We start from the raw sequence: 24,636 nt of genomic DNA, 5'->3' as shown, positions 1-24,636 counted from the left end.
ATGATGGCCTTAATGGACGACTCTTTACCATCACTGTTTGTCCCAGCAACAGTGCCCACCAGTGATTAATTGGTTACTTCTGTACTATGCTGTTAAACTTTCAAAAGATTCTCCAGCATTATCAGTTACCTTCAAGGAAGAAAAAAAAACAAACCCACAACCAACCAAACCCTTAATTATTAAGAACAATTTTCATTTCATTTGGATATAAACTTTAAGCATAAACTTCAAAGCATTTGTTAAAAGCAGCTATCCTCATTGTATTTGACCTTTGCAGGGAGATCTGACTGTCAACTAAGTTCTCCGTGTTATTTTTGAAGTTTTATTTAACATTTGTATGATCAAATTGAATGGATTCCTTATTAAACTTTACAGCTCCTTGGTAATGATTTTGTATACCGTGAAGAAGCAGCACACATACATTCTCAAGGTTCCCCTTGAAAATACAAATATACACACACTTTTTTTCTTTTTTTTACAAACAGTTTCCACATGTTGTCTGACCATTCATTGGCCAGTCAGTCATATAGACCAAGGAAGCACTGTAATTTGCTATACAGTTTTCCAGAAAGATTTTACTGAAATGCCTGTTTAGATGAGAAAGACTGGCAGGAGATACAGCTGACAATTAAAAAATTCATTTTTCCTTATTTTGACCTTTTCTGACTTACAACACTATATTAAATGTGTCTGGATGCATCAGAGCTGTATGATCATAAGCAAATTGTTTCCATATATTTACATCAGCATATTAAATAATTTGCATTACATTTTACTGAGATGCACAAAGCCTAGATGATATGAACCACTTTTTTTGTTGTTAATTCTGAACAGTGGATATAAAAACTCTAAATATACCAGAGACGATGTACTTGCTGTTGCATTATGGAGACACAGATACTCACAGAACAACAAGAGATGAATGATTCAAAGAATAAAGAGATAGTGGTGTCAATTTTTAATCTCAGAAATCACACAATTTGGGCAATTAGATACCATCAGCAACCTATCTCTATGCTTCACATTTGCAATCACTGGAGGAATTGCAATCAAGCATTTAAGACAAAGCTTCTCTTCCTGTATGAATGCTTAAACTAATAGAAAAAAAGGAAAAAAAAACCCCAAACCCTATAAAAAAAACCCTTGATGAGTCCCCATCCTCCTCTCACTGATACCTATTTTCACACATGGGCAGATTTGCCACACCATTTACTCCCCAGTAATTCTGACTGCTAAACTGCTAGTTGTCCACTCTGTGCTACATTTGTTCTTCCATGGCCCATTTGTTTTTCTGTACTGACACTGACCTTTGGTTTAAATGACTTTCCTTTTTCCTTGGTACAGACAGCAACTGTCTCTTCCCCCTCTCCCAAGCCAATTTGTGTCTTACAGAGACAACCTTCCCTCCCTTCCCTAGCAGAGACAAGCCAAGCACTTTTAGTTGTCCTTCGCAGAAACAACTCCTCCTTCCCCTTCATCATCTTAGCACCAATTATCGGACCCTCTTCCCACTTCAATTCATATTTCTTGAACAGGGATGATGGTCCCGCATGCAGAATTTCCAGAAGAGGTTTCAGATTTGGCACAGTGAAGAGTATTTCCGTAGCACTGGTGAAAACCCTCTCCTGTTGTCCTGTAGGATGATATTGCTTACTTTTTTAGTTACACTCACCAGCTGGCTTATCAGAGTGAACAAGGAGCATGATGACTTCAGTATACAATTACTCATTTCCAACTGATAAACTCCTAGTTTATAGGTTTTTTTTAATTAGTCTCCAAGTGCTTTTGTCCTGCTAAATGTAAGCTCATTTGTGTTACTGCAGTGTTCAAGGTTAGCCTGCCAAAGACTTCAGAGAAATCATGAACTTGCCAATATAAGCTTTCCACTAGCTGCTAAAATAGGACTTTGTGTTGCTTATACCTACAGATATTAACTGTAAACTTTTTTAATTTTATACATAAAATGTGTAAAATGCACCTGTAAGAAAGGATGGGACAGTTTCATATTCAAATTTTAGGCAGATACTTTTTTTTGTTTCATTGTAAGAGGTCTAATATTACAGGTTTTCCCCAAATCAATTCAAATTCTTAACATTTAGGAATACAGCAAAAAGGAAAAAGGTGTTCTAGGCTTTGTTTCTTCCTCTTCCCAAGTAAAAATATGCCAAAAGAATGTATTCCTACTGATGATATTGTCAATGAAAACTTTTAAAGTTTCATCTAGCATTAAATGTTACTCCAGCTTTATGAAGTAAGCTTTATGAACTGAGACAAGTTCCTAAGCAGTGTGTATTTAAAAAAACAACAAGACAAACAAACAAAAAGATCAAAATGCTGGAACAGCCCTAAGTCTTAAAAAACACACCAACTTGAGCCAATGTAACACGTCAATACAAAGCTGGCTCTCGAGCAGCTTCAGGGATTCCCCTCACATTAGGCTTCAGGACTTTTCCAGGGGTTTCCAAAAACTCTAACAGCACTTTTGCAGTAAGCCAAGAAAAGCAATGCAAGCAACCTCTCAAATGGCAGCAACTTTAAATCATGCTAATTTATGCCTAATAAGGTCCTATGTCATAGCATTTACATTTAAAACAGGTCTTATTAATTCATACTGATTACACTGGCAAATTAAAACCAATCATCCTATTTTGAAAGTGCATTTCAATGAATAAATCTGATTATATTCATTATACTTTCTGAACTTCTGGTCTAGTTAGATTTTTTGGGGTGTGACTTATTTTAATAGTGTCTGTGAAAGAACATCTCCATAACAAGAGTTCTTTACCTCCTATTGACTACACTTGGAGTTTTAAACAGATTCACAAAGTTATTTGTCTAATAAAGTCCAATATATGCATTTCGGTGCAATTCATATAGCAGGGTCTGACTTTTGCCATCAATGATGGCTGAGCGACAGCAGTATTTCCTAAAACAAAATACAGCTCTGGGTTGTTAAAGAATTCTATTAATCTTTTTAAGCACTATAATTGATAGATTAAGCACTCAAAAGTGAATTAAAGCAGTCTTTGCAATAAATCATCTACCAGAGGTAGCATCTTTGTTTAACATAGTCACTCTGGAATATTAAACTTAGTTGATTCGAGAGACTGAATATTTTTCCCCCCTCGACAACTGTGATACTTGCGCTAATGAAGAGATTATTTCTCTTCAGAGACAAGTTGTATTATTTCATCTGGAGTCTTCCTACTCAGTCCATATCTGATAAACTTCCTTTCCTGTATGTCGAAATAAAACTCTATTTTTTCCTCTCTGGATTTTCTTTTTTATTATGATGAATTCCCTTGATGTGTATTCTGAACACGTGCACACACACGCACCTGCTGGAGAGCAGATGACGTACTTCAGTATCAACTGGATGGAAGAAAAGAGTCTTGAGGAAACACTTCTCCAGCTATAGTTTCAAATTATTTACCTGATATTTTAAACCACGTTTGCCAGCATTCCTTCAGTAATGTTATTAATGCCCTAAGTTTATTTAGATTCCTCTGATCTATTAACATTGAAAGAATATTATGATAGAAGTGATCCTCAGCACCTCGTGACAAGGAGGCCAGTACTGACAGCACAGGGCTGCAGATGAAGACTCCGGAGACTTTACGCTATGTAATTCTTACAGATCCTTCCAATCACAGCATCTTTCTGTTTAGCTTGACAGGAAACAGAAGAGGACTATGGGTTTGGATTAGACTTGCAGACTACTTAGATCTGTTTTCTCTAACGGCACAAGTGCCAGGGGAACATGCTAAATAACCACACTAAGCAGATAAAATAACCTGCCTCACGTAAGAATCTTATTTAATCCCTTACAGTCAAGAACTTGCACATTTTAAACTGTGAAGGTTTTATATCCCCTCTAAACTTAACATAAGCTGTGAATACTTCTACTGTGCATGTAAATATTCACTATGTCTTTGCATCTTGCTCAATTATTCCACTCAGTGAAATCCCATGGCAGCAAGTTTCACAGCTGGACTATATGTTACTGCAGAAAAAAAGAGGATTTCCTTAGATCCGTTTTAAACGAGCCAGCTTCCAAACACTACCCTATTCTAATGTTACTTGGGTAATTCACCTTTCCTAGATAATTTTTTTTTAATCATACTTTTTTGGCACATAAAAAGTAGTCATAATTATATCTACCGTATTCTTGTGAAGAATGTATACGCGTTCTCAAACCATTTTGAGATCCTTGTAAAAAAAGACATTAAAAAAGCACAATTCTCTTTGCTAGATATCGCCCTACCTGTTTCATAGAAATGTGTCAAGAGATCCTCCTTTTCAATGAATCGTTGATATAGCCAGTGTGTAAGAGCTTCAGGCTCTGCAGGTACATCTTTAACTGGAAAAATCCTACCAAAGAAACAAACATAAATTAACCCTAGGAAATGCATTCTGTATGTGAAGAACAAAACTCTTCCCTTCTGCCTCAGCCCACCCCAGAACACAGAGAACAAGAGTTGGGTATAAATCTAACTGCACGGTTCATTCTCCCTCTCATTCAAAGATCACACACGTATTAAGGATACAAAACTGGAATATTCTAGGTTACCAGCCAGCTGCACACAGAAGACACAGGCATTATTAGCTTCTATTAAATGCTGTACTACGGGATCTGATAGAAGCTCCTAAGTTGCTGAGTTTTTTAAAAACAGAATACCACCATATGATATTACTATCCTTGAAAAAAATACAAATCAAAAAGCAATGAAGTTCATGCACTGAAACAGAAAGAAAGAAAAGACTGAGAAGGTTCATCCAGTTTTGAAGAAACAGTTCTTCAACAGGCAGAAGTCGTGTAATGACACCACTAAGTACCAATAGCTCTTCTGTATCCCAGAAACAGAGTCCTCTGTGCTTTTCAAAGGATGCCAGCATCCTTGTCTGAAATTTCTAAGGCAGGTTTTACACTGAAAACTGACTATATAAGTCTACTCAAATATTGTTGCTCTGTTTTAAAAAAAAAAACAAAGAAACCAAAAACAATAGAAGGATTACCAATGTTTTGGTACTTGTACACAGAATACTAGGTCTACTTAGAAAATCAGATATCCAGGGCAGAATTCACTGAGATACATACACACATATAGACACCCCCAAATAAGCCACTATGCCTTACTGGATTTTTTTCAAAATAAGATTTCAAATATTACAGTAATTGTGAAATCTCCTCAGTAGACCCTATCAAAAATGCCTTTTGATATATACAAGAACTTGTATGTCCACTATGTTTCACTGGGAGGTCAATGCAGAAGAAATCTGTGTATCAGGCTAGCCTGAAAAATTCATACTCTGAAATGTAAGACTTGTATTGCAGGTTTCTCTTTTCAGGTGAGCTCCCACTTACTCTGCCATCTACACCACGCTTCTATTTTCGTTAGTGGATTTTTCATTTCATTTCAACACAGTCTTGACTGATTATACTCAGAATAATTTGAAGTAACACCACAATCATGTGGGCAGCATCTGAACAGATACGAGAACGTCAGACTACAGAAATAAGACGCATCTGAAGAATGCTTTTGTTGCTTTTCAACATCTTTGCTTGTTTTGTTGCCAAGTCATTTGTACCTCCTCCCGTCCATTTGATGCATGGTAAAATAAGCTCTAAGTGAGGGACGAAAGCAGGAAAGCATTGCTCTAATAAGCAAATTAAAAATAACGGTGGTTCGGTACGCAGAGATAACTTCAATATAAGGAGATGAACAATTTTATTTACCAACTACGGCATCAGCGTGAGCCCAGATATTTCTGCAGCCTTCGCAGCGATTCTGCCTAACATCTTTCTCACACTGCAGAGTTCTCTGTGCTCTAGTAAAGCTGGTCTCAGTAACCAGAAATTAGCAACTGTTGTCTCAGGTAAAATACAGTTTAAAGAAAAGTCTTTGGCCAAAGACAAATATTATTAAATAGCTGCTGGTCCAGTAAATAGCTCAAGTCCTCAGCGTGCATATTAAGAACAACGACAAAGACATGCAATAAAGAACTATTTTATCTTGGAGCCCAGATGTCGTACAGAAGATTAAAATTAAACCACGTAGAGGCAAGCAAAAAACACACCCACAGAGAAAGGACCATTTTTGTGGAGGGGATAACACTAAGAAGAACTTACTCTCTGTTCCCAAACACAACCAAGCTGCCAAGCACTATTTTTACTCTCTTCTGCCTATCTGCTGTGAAGAGATAAAAAGACTCAGCAACTGAATATTGTGTTTCACAGCATATTTTTGAAGGGCAGGTGCTTGCTTACGCAAGTTTGAAGATGGTTCAGAACTAACAGAACGCATGTGTGGGCTCAGGACAGGATTACCTGGCTTCATATGCAGTTTCCATTGTAAGCTGTAGGCATTCTCCACCTCCACCTTCACTTCTCAGCTACCCAATGGGTAACAAACTCTACAGCTCAATAACCTAGTTAAGCCTGGTGTTTTTCCAAGAATGTACCTTCCAGTCTGAAAACACCATCACAAGATCTTGCAAGATACTCATTAGAAACAATTTATGAGCTGGCACTTTAATGGAGTAGCAAAGCAGCATAAGTGATACCAATATTGTGAGAGACTAATGGAATGCAGCACACCACTTTCCTGCTTGAATCCATCCAGGCTCTTGTATGAATCAATACAGTACCAGAATACTTGAATCTCTGGATATAAACTCTGCTTCTTGAAAGTTTAAGAAGCAATCACCGTTACACTCAGTTTGAATGAGTATTAATGCAGAATGGAAAACAACTGGTTTTCCAATAATGCCACATTGGCTGTCACAATTAAGCAATGTATTTAGAAGCATTTTCGAACATATTTTTAGATTATCTGCCCATCAGATGGCTCAGCTGGCATCTGTGTGTTAAAAGAACACCCTCTTTAAGGAGACTGGGTTCAGGAAAGGCAACTGAGAAACTCTACTGTTAAAAAACTCTCTACACAGATGATCCAAAACAACAGCAGAAAGCCATTGCTCTGACTGGAGCAGGGTCATCCCCAACCATCGACTGTGAGGTCTGTCAGGTGTAGTGTTAAAAGATGCAGGAAATAGTTTCCTCTTTTCAATGAGAGATGTACATAGGCGTCAACATGGTCAGAGCATGAGCATCATCTTGGCTCTACCCCACCTTTGGGTATCCAGCATCAGGAACGCCACTACAAGCCAACAGTTTGCCGATCTCCTCAGGAAAATAAAGTTAGTACCACATGGAACTGTCCTGACAAGGAACCAAGTCAACATGTAATATCTGAAGCTTCTAGATTCTCTTGGGCACTTGAATCTTTCTAGCTTTTGGACGGAAATAACTTCACTTTGCATGAAAATAAGAGCGTCTTTGTTCCTGGTGTGGCAAATGAGGAATTTAATAGCACTGGATAAGATAACTTCAATGGAAACTTCAAGTGGAATGGAAATACCTCCTTTCATTTCTCATCAAGGTAACAGCTGCTTTGCTGTCATCAGGGGAAGAGAGGAAGGGGCTAAACTTCAGTAAAACCAGGACCACCACCACAGGCTGCACCCTGAGAAGTTACAAGTGGCGGTGGACATAAAGTCGTACTCTGATGGGAGTCTGCAAAGCTGTCTCAGTAATGAAGCATTATCTTCTAGCTGGAGGTTACCTACCTGCAGCTGCGAGGTGACAACAGCAGTGGGATGCTCCACGTAGCTGACTGAGGGACGGCAATTTCCTTAAACCACTACAGAAGTGTGTATCTATGTCCCAAACCAGAACATAGTAGCATAAATGACAGTCCCAGAAAAAAAGAGAGGATTTTAAGAAAAGGAGGTGTAACTACCAAGGACATGTTGGCATACATAAGAAATAGTGGAGGCTTGGCTGCTGATAGGCCATTTCTCAAAAGATACCAAATAATTTTCAGAAATACGACATTTTCAGAAACGCTTAATCTCTTTTACATGGTCCTTATTGGAGAAACAACCTCTGATTCTGCATTCAAATTCTAAAGCTCATACATACCACCTTTAAGTACTAATTGCCTTTCATCCTCTGTCTTACCCTGGATTAAAGTTCTTTATTATGCCCTACTTAAGTCATAGTGTTATTTCCTGTTTCAATGACTCTTTAAATGAACTCAGCATGACAGAGGTTGTTGGTAAATCTCAGGCATGACCAAAAATAAGTTACTTGCGTAAAAAAGCGTATTAAAATATATTGCCAAACTGGATGCCCTTCACAGACATTTCTGCAAAACTCATTCAGCAACCACAATCTATTCCATCTTATTTATAGCTAGGACTCTAGTTTATTTCAATAAATCTGTATCAATGTAGACACAAAAAAAAGAACTTCCTCGGTACTTGAAAGCTAGTTTCAACAGCAGCACAGTACAAAAACTGGTATGAGAAAGAAAGGTGACACAGCACTTATCTGCATTTTGGCACAGAGAGAGCCGAGGTAGCTGGAAATAGCGTGGCACTTTCATGCAGCATAAATGCAGCTGCCCTCTGCGGTGGAGCCGACTACAGCTGGCTCTGACTTCGGGGCCTCTACACCACAATCACTATCACACAGTGCAAAAGTGGGACATGGTCATACAAGGGCATGACCCAGCGGGAAGCTAACGCAAAAAAACCCAACCCTAAGCCATTCTCGATTGAGAGGAAGCTAAGCACCAAACAAACTTCATACCCAGGGTTTTTTCAATCTTTAACTCTTGGGTTTTGACAACAGAACTGCAGCACATGGGAAATCTTACTATTAAAGAAACTTGGAGACCAGCTGAGAAACATGAAGTTAGTTAGACTAAAGAAGTGACTGGTATAAGAAGAAACGAAATAATCCCAAAACTCAACTCACTGTCGGGAAACAGTGGGAGCTAAGAATAGTACCCAGTATGCGGTCTTGCTACATAAGATACCACACCACTCAGCTTATTTCTGCTCAGTGTAACCGCAGTGCATCTGGATTTATGGCGTCCTGGTTTGGCTAAAACAGGACTACTTCTCCTTGCACATCACAAAACGACCAAGCATTAAGCTAAACAATTCTGAAGAAACCTTTCCAACAGACTCATTCAAAGGCAGGGTCTCATAGCAAAGCCCCTAGAGATGCCCTGCACCTTCCAGCCTCTTTTTTTTTTTTTTCTGGTGCTTACTGCTTTAACAGATGGTTTGAGATTTCCCCCAAAAATCCCAGCGCCATTTGACCTGGAAGAAGTTAATTAGATACTTTCCTTGACTATTATGTTTCAGAGAGCAAATCCAGTTTTTCAGCACCTTCCAATGAGTTTTGGGACAAGTCTGTCGGGCTCAAAAAATTATTCAATGGTCAGAAGGGTAAGTTCTCACGTTTGTGTTTTGAAGAATCTGAAACTTGACAATTGTCCTTTTTTCCAGGGAAGTTTCTTTTGACATCCTGAGGAAAACCAGGCCATAGCTTAGCCTAATTATGAACTTCTGAAAAAATGAAGTTTGAAAAGCAAGGTTCAACTCATCAAAATTGAGCCTTCAAACAAAATGATTACTGGATTAAACTGATCCTTCTCTGCCATTTCCATCAGCTAGAAAAGCATCTAAAAATGAAAACATACAGCTGCTTGCTGTGTCCTCTACACTCCTCTGTTGCTCCCTTAGTAGGATGAACAAGAAATAATCCTGCAGTAAAAGGACAGGCTATGAGAAAAGGAAAACACTAGATTTGAAAGACCGTAAGGCAGAAAGAGACAGGTTGTGACCAAGGGGAACAGCAGAAAGGACTGACTGAGCAACTAGAACAAAAGAGACTCTGCAGTCTCCTCTGCTCCAGTTTCAGTGTCACAGAATGTTGCCTTTTTCCCCCCCCACTGCTGTCATACATCAATTCCTCACTCTGGACTACTCTAACAGGGGAAAAGCATGTTTAAATCCTGATTCTCTTTTCACACTGTAGAGATGGCATCTGTCAAAACTATTATCTACTTTTTCCAAAGGGGCTTTTTTCTTTTTGTAATTCATTTTTTTTGCTATAAATCAGTTAAAAGAAATGATAGATGAGAAACTAGTGTGCTAGAGCACACAGGCTCATGCAGAACTTTCTCTCTCCCCAGTTATTTAAAAATTACCCTTACAATGAGCAAAATTTTATTGCACTAAATGAAGGAAAAGGGGGGAATGACAATCCAGACATAGTCGATATACATTTCATAAAAATTTCAGAGGACTTCTATGTCAAACGCAGAAAAATACAAACACTCTGACACTTTCCATCTTTTTAAAGATGAAACCCACTTTACCTTGGCTTTTCCTCTGCTAACTGAGTTTGTTTTAAGGAGTTAAAGCAATGCACCAACTTTACAAGGGACATCTCAGGGCTCAACACAGCACAGGCCTTTTCAAACCTCAGTCACTCATTTAAACCTTGCCTCCACTGTTAAGGACAAAGAGCAGTTAATACCCAATTGTTATCAAAATTAAGAATTACTGAGGAACCACCTCGAATTTGTGACCTGCAGAATAAGCACTGGCATCCCAGCTGACAATCCCAGATACTCTAATGGCTCTGTTACAGCAATGTTTTGATCTCCACATGGAAGACGAACTTAAAGAAGTAGTTTAGGTTTCCTGGTCAAGGCATACAGCTACCCAGGTCTGGTGTATCTGTCCCATGGCTTGACCAGCTCTCAGGGAGCAACACCGCACAGAAACCTCCCAGGATGCTTTTTGGCACATTAAAAGGTAGTTCTGCATTTCCTGCATCTCCGAACAGAAGTGCCAGGGACGAGAGGAAGGAGATGGACATGGCAAGGATCAGCTAGCTGGTCACAAAGCACAGCTGAGTGTAGTATGCACTGTTTAACCAGCATAAAGGGTTTTGGTGTTTTTCCAAAACTGCTCCTGATTAAGATCTGACACAGAAACAGGCTCAAGACATCACTGTATTTTTGGACAAGTGAGGACACTACCCAGGAGGCACACATGCAAAGCTCCCGAGAGACAGTTTTCCACTGACTATACCTGTAATTTCAGAAATGAGCTCTTTGAAATTGATGTCAGTCCAGTGGGCTTCAATTATCCGGCTTCCCAATCCTGGAGAAGGTTCGGTAAAGTGATAGCAGAGCTGTAAGGTTTCTTTAACACCAGAAACCCTCTGGGAGAGAACAGTTGTTCCCTACTCTTCCCGGTCTGCAACCCCCAGTTCCTCAGGCACATACTCTGTCTTCACAGGTTCTCAGTGGCACCAACAACTCTGTTCAAATCATCAATACATGATTTAAAGTTCTCAAAACCCTGAAGATACCCATCAATTACAGCATTCTGGTAAAAAAAATAACCCCTAATGAGTAGTCAGGTGATCTGCTCAAAAATAATTAAAAACAAAACAAAACAAAACCGGTTGCTGTAATGCCCTGAAGGGAATCCACATTCTGGAAAATTTCTGTATAAGCAACAGAAAAGGATGATGCAACATTAGTAAATTCATGTACACACACTGTTCAGTCACCCTCTGCTAATCCTGTCATGGATAAATAAATCCTTTATGTAAAACAGAAACATATTTTTAAAGCTACACAAAAATATCCAAAAATAAATTTTATTGTCAAAAACACTGAAGGTGAAAATTCACCGTATTCATTCCAAACTACAGCTCTAATTCCAGATACATTAAAAGGTCTTAGCATATCATAGCTAGATGACAAGCTAAATCTAGAAAAAAGGATACAAAAGCAATGTGACTTTTTTGGTACAGAATTATTCTGGGTAGTCAAAGAGAAGAGTTGCAGAAGGAACTGACAATAGTTCCAGATGAAATTCAATACCAGTAAATGCAAGGCAATGAACACTGAGGAAGGAAAAAGCACCAGCGACTACACATACACTGTCACAGCCTCTAAGATTAGCTATTATTACTCTGGTAAGTGATCCCAAAATCACTCTGAGGAATTCAGGATGTCAGTCAACTCACAAACTAGTTACAGCAGAACCAGCAAAGGCACAGATGAAAGTAACAAGATAATCAGGGAAAGGCCTTTGTGTAAGGAGACACCAAATAGATGAAGACTTATTGGGCTTAGAGGGGTACAGGGATCAGCTGAGGCAGGATATGAGAAAGCTCTGTAAAATCACAGGCCACGGAGAGCCTCACTGAGGAATGATTCATCCGTTACCGGCAGAACATGGGAAACAGGGTGCACCCACTGAAGGCATCAGGCGGAGAACTTAACACAAGCAAAAAGGAAGTGGTCCTGGCTGCCACCCTCAGGAATAGTTACACGTTGTGTCATGGGAAATTGGAGGAGTCCAAGCATAAGCAGGTTAAAAATGGTATTAGACAAGTTCATGAAGGCCAGGTCCATCAGCACCTACCAAAACAGCGATCCAGATGCGAAGCCTGCTCAGAACACGTTACAGTCACCGTGTGTTTACATGTGGAGGGACGGCGTGCGGGCTGCCCTCCTGCGCCTTTGCTGCTACCACCCGCTGTCAGAGCCAGGGTATTTGTTAAATACATCTTTAAGAATTGCTACTCTGCATCCAACTAAAGCCCTTACAGTCCAGAGGACATGTGCCTGAACTTGACATGCCAATTTAAGAACTACCAGGACTGGAAAGTTAGCCAAAGCTCCAGTTAAAACCAAGACACTCAGTTCTCATTTCAGAGGTACTACATCCAGCTCTCAGCCTTCAGAGACATGCTGCTGCCTTAGTTTCCATTTGGGGCATACTTCAAATGCTTTTACAGGGTCAGCCTAACAATTAGAGGTTATTAAAAAAAAAACCACCCACAAAACAAACAAACAAAAACACACAAAACCCCAAAACCCCACAAAACCCAAAACAGAGAGGCTTGCCCCTCTCTAAACCAGTGATTTAGACCCTCCAGAGGAAAACAACAAACCTACATCCAACAATAAACAATTTATAATATTTTTTTCTTATAATTTTAGTACTACAAGAACTGTTACATTCAAGTTCAAAGCAAGGAAGGTTACATCATCCTTATGCTCGTCCTCAAAAATAGGTTTTGAATATACACAGTTAGAAGCAGGAAGTTAATTCAACTTAAGATAACTTTCTCTCTCTTTCAAAGGAAGTATTTTTGGAAATACTCTTTAGTAAAATTCTAAATACATTCAACTTGCAGTTATCCCAGAGATCTCAGAGAGTACTAAGGTGACCTGAATAAAGCACAATAGATATTATGATATATTACATAAATTAGGGTGTAAGTATTAATCTTCGGAAAAACTTGAAGGCAGATTTCTATACAAAGCAGGGACAGACAAACATGGCTGTGGAAAGGAGCTCCAGTGAGCAGCCTGTACTCTGCATCACACAACACTGACAACACAGCAGTGATGCTGGAGAAGGTCATTCCCAGTTAAAACTGCCACCCAGGGGACCATCACAAGGATACCTGAAAGTTTACTGTAAAAGTCTAAAAGCTCCCCAAATCAGCAAAAGGGAATTAAGACAAAATAATGCAATTTTGGGATAAAAATGTGAACAACTTATTTGGTAGAGGAAGAGTGTTAAAATATTTCTGGAGAATTCAGACTTGCAATTAACTGCAAGCCAAAAGCAAAATGCAGCTTCTCTCTCCATTAGTTCAGGTCTTGAGACAAAGCGCTGCCGAGGAGAAGAGTTTTAATTGTATCCCATCCTAGGTGTCAGTGAGATTCGCTACTATTTCCAGAGTGTTGCCCTGCTCAACTATTAAGAGTATACTTTGAGTGAAAAAGCTGACATTTCTTTGTCAAAGTTAAATACAATATATAATCATTTCTCAGGAAACCTGATATTTAATAACACAGTGATTTTTAGTTTGTTGTCATTATTTAAAAAAAAAAAAAAATGAAATCAATTTGGGTTTACCAGCACCTTAACATTAAAGTGGAAGAGATGACCTAGCCATCAAATATATTCCCAGTAACTATATTCAGTCACATGACATTAGTCAAAAACTTAAATGTGCAAATATATGGTCACTCAACTTCTCAAAAGAAAACTGTGTTGTGTTTAGGTAATACAAGTTGCCCACCTGTGTGAGACGCACATAAAAGACATTGCTACTAATTTCCCATATCCTGAAATATGATGTTACTAATTTGTGAATACTTGGTTTTTAATATTTTAGTTCAGCTTAAGAGTAGGTGGTTTATTTCCTACCTGTAATGTATATGTGTAACTGTTGGTTGTCGATAGCCAAGAATCCAAGTTTGGATGTCTATAGGTTCACCTTTGGGATACGCAATGGTTGTATCTATCACCCACTGGAGGCCTTTGGATTTGTTCTCTAGGAACAAAAAGAAACACAATATTAAAAGTAATCAGAAAGTGCACAGCACTCATTTGATAGTTATTCCATTTTTATATTACTTCACGAGGTATGAGGCACAAATAAAATAAGACAGCCAAAAATCACATCCAGATTTCATTACAGAGCACAGAATTTCTCTTACAAACTTTGGCTAGACCAAGATTTTACTTCCACAGTTATTTCTGTTATTCTTACATATTGTAGTATACGGAATAGAACAAATTCACTCACTGGGTATGAGTATAGTCACATAACATGTTGTCCCAAATGTTAGGTGCTTCCTCCATTCACCAAAAGGAAAACCTTAAAAAATAAAAATCGAACTTTCTCCGTCAGCACTTTAAGCACATTTACAACTAGGCCTTCATAAGTGCTCGCAGTTGCAGATCGCTAATGAAGCAACAGCCATGCAGATCCCTTTGGACAACTAGCCTCACTACTTGGTTAGGGGAAGTGGATAACGGTGATTTATGTCACACAATGTAGTGAGATTTTTCAAAGACTTTAAAAAAAAAAATCTCTCAAAGGTTCTCAAAAATCTGAATTATGCAATACAGAGGAAACACACCGCTTTGTGTATTAAAGACAAGAAAGCAACGAATAGAAGATGGTCAGTTTTCACAATAAAGAGGAGATTGCATCCACAAGGTCCCAGAAAGACTGATACCAGTACATGTTCATATGCTGGCTCAGCATATTTAGAAACTGAAAAAAGGATCAAAGAAGGTGAAAATATTTGCTATGAAGATTATTCAGGAGAGTCAAATTTAAATCTGAACGTAGGTTACTACCAGCGATAAGACAAGGTCAGATATCAACCTAGCTGTGACCTCTCTCTGGCATGTCTTCTGTTCACAGGTTTGCAGAGAGGGAGAGCAGCAGATCTGGAAAGCAAATAAGGAAGGCGGGCAGATTGCCAAGATGGCACTTCGTGAGTTTAGCTTGTCAAGTTTCTATCTATTCTGTGGGAACTGGAGCTGCCTTCTATCTGAGGTCATGTTATGTTCAGGCTAGTATAGTAATATGCTTACTTAATGCTTAATACACTAATAGTACTATGCTTACATCATGCCCAGCAATATCTTAAAGCATTTAAAAAGCTGACTATTAAAAACAGCCACCTGTTGGCAGAAGCATGTAAGAGGTGTTAGGTCTTAGTATAAAGTACAAGACTCTTGAAGCCTGCAGCTGAGACAGCTATGAAAGAAATATGATAGAGGTTGACAAAAACACTGTTGACACGAAGAACGGGCACAGGGACAGACTGTTCATCATATTTCTCAATACAAGAATAGATGTATTCAAAATGAAGCCAAGAGGAAAAGTTTTCGAAGCACACAGAGAGAAATGATTCTTTGCGCGGAAGGGAATAAAACTGTGGGGATCCCCGTGCCGACGGATGTCAAGGGTGCCAAGAGCTGGGTTCAAGAGGAAATTGGACAAATAGATGGAAGAAATCTGTTGGAGGGTTAACTAAACAGGCAGAAACCCCCATCTGGCTCGCAAAACCTACCACGCTGGAAACGGTCAGAAGCTAGGAGAGTATGCAGGAGAAGTATGATGCATGTTTGCTGTGTTCACACTCCTCCTCAGATATCCACTTGGAGTCATAGACAAGACGTTGGGCTAGACAGATGTTTGGTCTTGCCCTGAATCACCACTCACATTTTACAGGAAGAGCTACCACACAGAGAAAGAAATCTGCAACACTCTGAGGTGCGCTCTAAAAGCCACAGAGTTATTAACACCAACTAGAACATACATGCAAGGACTGACTCACAAGTTTCTACCTGCATTTCATTTAATTTAAATTGCATTTAATTTAATTAAGTGTGAGAAGACAGTTACAGCAATGCCATCACATGTATCTATCAATTATTTTAACAAGCAGCTAGTGTTTTCATGGTGTCTACTCAACAATGGAGTTATACTGCTTCGTTACAAATACAAATACACTACCTGAATAAGGCTAGATAGCATTTCCTAATATTTAGGTTATGAGTTATTAGTAGCATGCAATGTGCTACTCCAAGATTTGACCAAGTGCAAGCTACACAGGTCAAGCTGAAACATCCAGTGTCACCTTCTGGAAACACAGTATTTTAAAACCCTGACAGACCCGCCAAATGAGAACACAAAGTCCCATTAGAGGCTCCAGGCTTGCCAGCATCATGATAGAGTGCTTGTCAAGTCTCTCTTAAGAAAAGCACTAACTACAGAGTCCTTCATTTTAAAAGTAGCAATGTATTAGAGAAGAGCCAATATGAAATTAATAGTAAATCTACAGAAGTATTCATTTAGAAATGGATTTAAGAACAAAGCCATTCAATTTATTATTTTCCCAGATGTAAAGTAAGAATGGGTAAAGACAAGTAAATTGTCTAAGTGAGTAAGCAACAAAGATCATTAATTGCAATTAAAAAGTGCCAGATGAATATGGGCACATTATCTTATTATTTACACTAAAATGTTTTAAAATCATTTATTAAATATTTAGCTGGTATTTCAGACTGTTCTTTCAGCAGATAATGGTTCAAACTTCATTACAGGAAGACTCCTGCCAAACTCTTCTATGCTGATTTCCTACCTTCTGCTTTTGTGGAGCAGAGCTGCTGCATGGATTCCTCAGACCACCTCCAAACTCACCTCCAGCACCTTCCAGGGCAGGGTGGGGTGAAACACCTGCCTCTGACAGCCCACCAGGAACCCCAGGTTAGGGGGGAAAAAAAATAATATTTAATTCTGAAGGTAACATCAGCCTCCACAGACCCTCCTTTAGAGCAAGCAGGTCTTAGCACAGCTACCTCCACGTGCAATTACCAAGACATGATATCAAATCACAGTCACAGGCATACTTCTGTGTGCTCTGGTTTAAAATAAGCCATAGATAATCCAAGATCCCATACTGCCAAACAAACCTAAGTCACCAAGGATTTCAGAAAATTAATTTTGAAATAAATCTTGCTGTCCTTTTCCGGGGGGCTACACTGTGTTGTGCCCTGCTCATGAGCACATTTATTTTAAAGCCACGAAGCTCTAACATATCCTGAAACTGAAACAGACAATTGCACACAACATCAAGAGGCAGGACATCAGTATGCCCAAGGATGCTGCTTTCAAGCCTAAGTGGACCTTTGAACAACAATAAACCCTATTTTTTTTAAATGGAGCACACTAACAGGAACTCAGAGTAGAAAGACTGCCGCATGAGTTACAATATGGTGTGAATCTCAGGTCTGACATTTGTAGCTGAGAAAAAGGGAGTTGCGTATACCTGTTCAAGAACTCCTCTTGTTAAGTTTGGCTTGGCCAACACAGCCACAGATGCTTCTGACAGTCAAACCCTTTTGAACTTTCTATCTACCATTAAAAGACACCCTCATCCTTCATTTTTAGTACCTGGTGAAAGACTGAGCAGCCTGGCTGCCAGAGACTTCAGCAGAAGAAACTGCTGCAGAGGCCAAATTTAAGCCAATCTCTCCAAGGACTAGTTTTTATTCTGTGGTGTCAGTCTGCTTACCACTTTCAGCACAGGTGGAGGATTTTGATTTCTCAAATCGCCTCAAAATGTTAGCACTCTGATTCTTTTTAAATAGTACATAAATGTTCAAAACAGGTCTGCGTCTGTCCTACATGGTTGCATCCAAACCACGTAGTAATAATGTACCTTTGTATGAATGCTACATACTTGCCTCACGAGTGCTAAGGCAAGTCTGAACAATCACATGTAACAGTAGCTTTCTGGCCTAGACAAAAAACATCAAAACAAAATTTAAACAGTCTCCTAACTTCTTTGGTTTAGTGGGTTTTTTTGTTGTTGTTGTTTTTGTTTGTTTGTTTTTTAAATCACCAGCAGAGGCAAATCTCCATAACTATTTTTTTTCCCTTATTTTCGCTCTCGCTGTGGATTCAGTTATGAAGCAACTTACCATCAGCGTCTTCAATACATTCAGTGCTCCATCATCCTCTATGGCCCTCTCACAGCAGATACCTGACTGTCTACAATCACAAATTTAGTGGGGTTCAGAGCTTCTCTTCGTCAGTCACCTCTATGTCCTCCTTGGGGTTAGTCTCAACCAATACTAAAAGCCAGATTTGTCTATGTGCAGGACTCTTCAAACCCACCAGCAGACCGTCAGTGTTTACCACTGAGAAAAAGAGCAAGTTATAAGGACAGGTTTTAGCAGGAAACCTCGCCTCCAGCTGGGCTCTGGATGGTGCGATACTGCCGGATTGCATCTGGAGTGGAAAAGAATGCACCAGCCAGTTGGGAATCTGAGGATGGCAGCTTCCACTTGAAAAAGAAAATATTTACTAGCATTCCCTAGTACTCAGGTGTGGTTTCCTGAACACTTACACCACTCTGAATGCAGCCAAAGAGGCTGTTGTCTCCCCCTGCATAGCAATGCGTTCTTGTAACTTGTCCCTTGCTCTCTACTTGTCCTTGTGTGATTAACTGGACCACTGACTTTAGAATCAACTTTGTTCCCCATGAAGATTAGCTTTCAGACCAAACACCTTACTCATCATCCCAAGATCTCTCTGTAACAAATCACCTGGAACAAAACAAGAAGCCTCTTTTCCAGGATGAAAAAAAGCCTTCCCACATGTTATTCAAGTCACATTCCTCATATAACAGTGAATCAAAAAGTTTGATTTAAAAAAAAAAAAAAAAAATCAATTACGAAGGTCAGTGTCCAGCTCTGCAGAACGGAAAATTGAGTTCCTCTGAGAAAAAGCATCAGAACTGAATGTATTGCGCTGCATTTGAAAACACTAAGATAAGATTTCAGTATGGCTCTAACCAAGCTCATAGCAACCTCTTATCAGACAAAAAAAAATTGCTGCACGGTAAAATAAAGCAGAATTAGAAAAACATACTACAACAAGGTTGATAAAAAATAAGCCATGGAATACATATCTTCAGTGAACAATTGCTCCAAACTCCTTTGAATTGCCAGCTGTTTAGCACGTAGAACATTTTGCTAGTTCTAAAACTCACATGAAGATCAATTCTTATTAACTGAAGAAACATTGTACTTGCAACTATGTCAGAGACTAAGCATTCCATTAAAAAATTAAACGGACAAACAAACCAAAACCATAAAATAACACCACCCCTGACCCCGCATTGGTCCCTACAGGGTTAAGGTGATGACGGCTATGCATCAAGTATTTTTATGCTGCCCATTTTTCTATTCTGCACTAAAACCTTCTCCTGGAACGCAGGTGCTGGCAGCAGCGCCCTGTTTGTGGGGCACAGCACATCTGCCCAGAGGGACGCTTTCATCAGACACCAGAATTAACTTATACCATCTTTTCAGGGACAGGCACCACTTAACTACACTGTCTGCACTTTCCAGCTTCAAAATCACTCAAGCCATCAAGCGATAGTACTACCTTTCCTAGATGTTTTTCTATCCTTCTGTTTATTTAGGAATAAAATTGTACAATTCCATTAAAATTAAACAAAAGGCAGGAGAAACAACAACTGTTTCAGTAATTTAATTTAGTATTTACCAGCAGTAAGCGAAATTTCACTCCAATGAAGGCTAGTACTTGGGACTTTAAATATGAAAGAAGGCTTGGAAAACTCAAAAGAGAAGGAAATTAAGAAAATAGAGGCTGCCTGCCTTGGACAAGCAACTGATAAAGAACTGATCAGTTTAAGTACAAGAATAATCAAATAGTACTGATCATCTAGCTCAGAAATATTTGTTCTTCCTGTCACTTTACAGAGGAAGAATTAGGTAATAAACTGTGGGAAATTCATAACTAGTACAAAAATAAACTGAAAAGGGGATTAGATATTAAGAATACTAATATGATAATTAAGGTTAATGAAATTTTGGGGAGGCTACTGAACCTCACACTCCACAACATAAACCCACCTCTACCAAAGGGATGACAGAAATCAGATTGGAGACCTTACAGAAGGACAGATGATGTAGCATTTAGCTGTTACACAATTCTTGAACTACTATTGGAAGGCTGTAACTCCAGTGACATTTGATGTACAAAAGCAAGCTAGTGGGCTGGAGAGTCGGGGGTGACACGATGAAACAACTGTATGCAGCTTGGTTTGTACCAAATTAGGGTACAGTGTAGCAGTATATTAAGAATGAACCATCTTTTATTATGGTTGTTCTTGTCTTTTCTTCTTTCATCCAGTATTATACAGCATTCCAGTTGAGAAAGTAGAATGGTATAAAATCTACAACGGTATAAAAGCTACAAGGATAATTTTAAAGTAAGTACTAATAAAATGACAGCATTCAAGAACACTGCAACTGTGTATCATGACTCATAACAACATAGCTACGCAGGAAACTCAACAGGAAGGGGACATAATTTTTGATGAGGAGGAGTTACTCTTAATCTATAAACCAATTTAACTAAAATCAGGTGGTGGTAGGGGGGAGGGAGGTGAACCTCCATCGTTACCAGTAAAGCTTGGTGGTAACAAAAAGATGGAGAGAATGCTAAATAACGGAGCAGAAAACTTATTACAGTAAGCTGAATAATTTGGTAACCCAGGACACCAGGAACATTGTTAAGTAAGACAAACTAGAGCACAAGAAGTGGTGCAGGAGAAAAATGTTTTCAGTGAACCATGAAGTTCAAGTGCGATGCTACTGACACACAAGTCACTTCCCAAGCAAAGGAGTACAGTAATAACGTACAAAAAGTTTATATGCAATCTCTATGCAAGACACTAGCAAAATCTTTACCATATACACTACATCTAGTTCTAGCACCCACAACTCAATGATGGCAACCCAAAGAGGATAAAGGCAAGTTTGATTTCACTGAGGCTTTTTCATGTGGTTAAAATTAGGCAAAGATAAAAGAGATAAAAAATAAAGATGATCACTAACTTGCTAGGCTTCTAACTTTATAATATAACCTTATCAATTTTTATGATTATATTTCTGAAGTGGCAAGAGTACAGTAAAAGCATTTGGAAGGCAAAAGATTAGAGAAAGAGTCTTTTATACAAGATAGAGATGAGGAATTAACTTTTAGTACATCTCTGAAAGGGAAGTTTTACCTTGCTAGAAACATTTCTGAGAGCTTAAGAGAAGCGAGGACTTAAAATACCTCACCTTCACATGTATCAAATATTACTCTTTCCTAGCATATGAAATTTACTTTCACCTCTCTTTTTCATCCCCTTTATTATGTTTTCACGTCTGTTATTCTGAAAGGATGATAGCTAAAACTACACATTTCTTTCCTATTTTTGCCCATTTATCTTTCCTTCTGTCTTTAGAGGAGGATGGACAGACGTGGTACCATTATATTTCTAAGACAAAACCTTTATTTTAATACCCAGTTAGGTCAACTACTATCAAATGCTCATTTCTCCAGAGTGTGAATCATGCTGCCTAAAAAAGAAATGAGGCAAAAAAAAAAAACGCCACCAAAAAAACCAACCATAAAAAGTAGCCAGGTTTGATGTTCAGCTAAGTTGATAGCAATCTAAGAGTATGAAAATATAAAATTGATATTTGAATGAGTGCTTTTGGTTCTCTTCCAGAACTACAAAGCCTGTAATTCTCATTTGGGGAATTTCTTACTTTTCATACCTTTTTGCCTTTGAGACTGGAATAAATAGAACAGGAACAGGCCAAACTTTTCTCCTTAAAAAATAACTTTTAACAAGGACTAGGATATTCTGTTTCTCTTCTAAGCCTAAAATCTTCTAAGATAACAAGGGCTTTCTTCAGCCTTTCTTCTCCAAACATAGCCTGAAAGCAAATATTCTGATGCACATCTTGATTTCAAGTTCATTTAAAATCTTCCCTCCACTCCTGCAAGAACATCATCTCTACTCATTTCCTATAGTTGACATGATTAACTTCAAAACTAAAAATCTGGAAGCAATTTCTGTATGAGGCTTCCAGTTAACCCTGAAATTTAAACTTTGTCACAGAAAACAATCCAGAGTCATCTGCATATGTGGTTTAAGATGGATCTTTGGTTCAAACTGCTAAACAATTACAGTAATTTGGCTATGGAAATACCAGCACCACCCATCAATAAGAAACCATCACAAAGCCCCAATCCATTCTTTCTATAATAAGTAACAGAAACCCACAACTAGGTTAAGTAAGATCTAACTCTGCCCTCTGAACATGCCAATAAGTTAATTTTTAAAATTGAGAGATGAAAAGCACCAAGTCCCATAACTATAGGCATTACTTACATCCCAGCTATACCCCCCCTTACAGCCCAGGTGTCTCAGAATAATAATGCTGCAGGAATATTCTTATTCCCTCATAACTCTTCTAACATAAGACAGCCAAAACAATCCTTCAAATCTAGTCATCAGTAACAGTTAACTCCAGCAACAAAGGGGACAGTCATCATAAAAATCTGTAAAGAACAGAAGAATGAACTCAATAGAAAATAGTTCAAGAAGAGGAATGAAGTATACAGTACTGGATGCAAAGAAACTTTTAAAGCCAGGAATAAAAATTGAACATAGCTTGCATATTCCAAAAATACTTTTACTATAGTTCCATACTACCATAAACCACTGCAAACCATTAATGATGCTGAAAGGAGCAGTCTACGTTCTTGCCCACTCCAGGTGCTTACTCCAGTATCTGCTCTACCCATCACATGTACCAAGACAAACATTCATGCAGCCACACTGTAGACTAAATCAAATTAAAATTAAGGTTTTCTTTTTTTGGGTGTGTCAAGATAAAAAAATAAACTTAGTGGAACTAAAAACAAATATGAAAACATCTATGCAAATAGGATGGTGCATTATGGATGTATTTGACATTTAAAGAGACCAATTCAACACAAAATGTTTTGCTTCACTCAAATCTTAGACATTCAATTTGCTTTTTATCCACAAGACTGAAGTGGTCTTTACCTTTTATCACAGCGTCTCTACCTGCTGGAGTTCCATTTTCTTGCGGCGCTACAAGAGTTTTCAGAATTACTTGTGTTGCCCCAAGTCTCGGCAGGGTGACATGTTTAAGAAATGGCAAATTGTTTTTCTTGGCAAATGCCTGGCTTGTTTCTCTCCTTTTCCTAAGAAAGCCACCCTCTGGAAATAAAACAATCCATTTCCGATTACGGCTCCTGTAATATTTTTCTAGATGCTCCTTGAGTAACACAAGCTGCTGGTCACGGTGTGCTCTTCCCTATAAGGATAAAACATTACCTAAATAAAATGAATGCTTAAAGGAGAAAACATTAAACCAGATAATTATTACATTTCTATGATTTCTCTCTTTTCAGAGATACAAATAAGCCTCTATGACAACATAAAACAACGTTCCCAGAGCACTCAACTGAGCTAATGCCACTTGACAGAAAGGCTGAAAAAAAGCCCTCGAAATTGAGGATGAAGCTCCCGATTTGATGACTTCTCTGCAAGAGCGACATCCAGACTGTAAACGGGAATTCCACATAACAGACGGATGTATTTACAGCATTCCCTAGCTGTTACTGGGTCCCAAGTTGAATTTACTAAACCAAATTCTGCAAAGACAATCTAGAGGTCAAGCTACCATTTGGAGATCCATATATCATCAGTAATTTCTGCAAGTCAAACAGTATCTTTGTTTATGTATCTTCTACACACCTCCCCACATCCTGTATTGGGATAGCAGAGGTACCAGAAGACACAGCTGGACCTCGAGACCAAGCTTGAGTTCAGTCACCAGAGCAGAACCACAGATTTCTCCTAAACCTGCACTGCTTGAATGCTTAGTCTCAACTGAAATCAGCACATTGATGGAAACACTTATTGGTGGGGGGTGAGGTGGGGTGGGATGTTTGCAGGTTTTCTTCCTCTAGGAGAAATTGTTGAGTAGGAAGTGATTTTACTTGTGTGAACTTAAAGAAAGCCTGTAACAATAAAAACGAGATGCCCTAGCTAACAAGATACTGTATGACACCAGCTACTAGTTTGATAATTAGCTGTACATAGGATATAGCCAGGTGATAATGAAACCTGAAGGACCAAGGGGGGGTGAGGGGTGGGGACCAAAACACAAAGAAACCAGCCGTCATTCATTTCTCCTCTTTGATGTATTAGCACAACTTTTTTCACTTAAGACAGTAAGATTTATCCTTAATTATTGCAGAAATATCTTCAATATCTTCAACAACAATCTCTTCTCTTCCCACTTCCACACACAGCAAGAGCAAGCTACCCAAATTTTCACGGGAATTAATTTACATCAATTATCATTTTTGAGGGCTTCAAAGTGACTTTGCCAAATCACGCAAAAGACACAGCAGTCCAAACTTTAAGCTTCCCTCAGCAGAGGTGATTTTAATTCTCTGAAATGTCCACAAAACCACCACAAACCTTCCACTCGTTGGTGGCTGGTTTTTTATGGCAG

At 38.7% G+C, this 24,636-nt stretch overlaps 1 protein-coding gene across 1 annotated transcript in view; it reads right to left on the bottom strand.

Moving 5' to 3' along the window:
• The window catches only part of LPGAT1 (lysophosphatidylglycerol acyltransferase 1), a 28,304-nt gene that overhangs the window by 1,338 nt on the left and 2,330 nt on the right, over positions 1-24,636 (bottom strand). The window contains exons 2-4 of the mRNA XM_009704553.1: positions 23,154-23,427; positions 14,113-14,239; positions 4,265-4,371 (exon numbers count right to left, since the gene is read on the bottom strand). Coding sequence (XP_009702855.1) covers positions 4,265-4,371; positions 14,113-14,239; positions 23,154-23,427 — 508 coding nt within the window. The remainder of the gene's footprint in view (positions 1-4,264; positions 4,372-14,112; positions 14,240-23,153; positions 23,428-24,636) is intronic.

This window comes from Cariama cristata, unplaced genomic scaffold, assembly GCF_000690535.1.
Source record: "Cariama cristata isolate BGI_N322 unplaced genomic scaffold, ASM69053v1 scaffold34947, whole genome shotgun sequence".
Classification (NCBI taxonomy): Eukaryota; Metazoa; Chordata; class Aves; order Cariamiformes; family Cariamidae; genus Cariama; species Cariama cristata.
The sequence above is the reverse complement of the archived record's forward strand: the minus strand, read 5'-3'. Positions and strand labels throughout refer to the sequence as shown.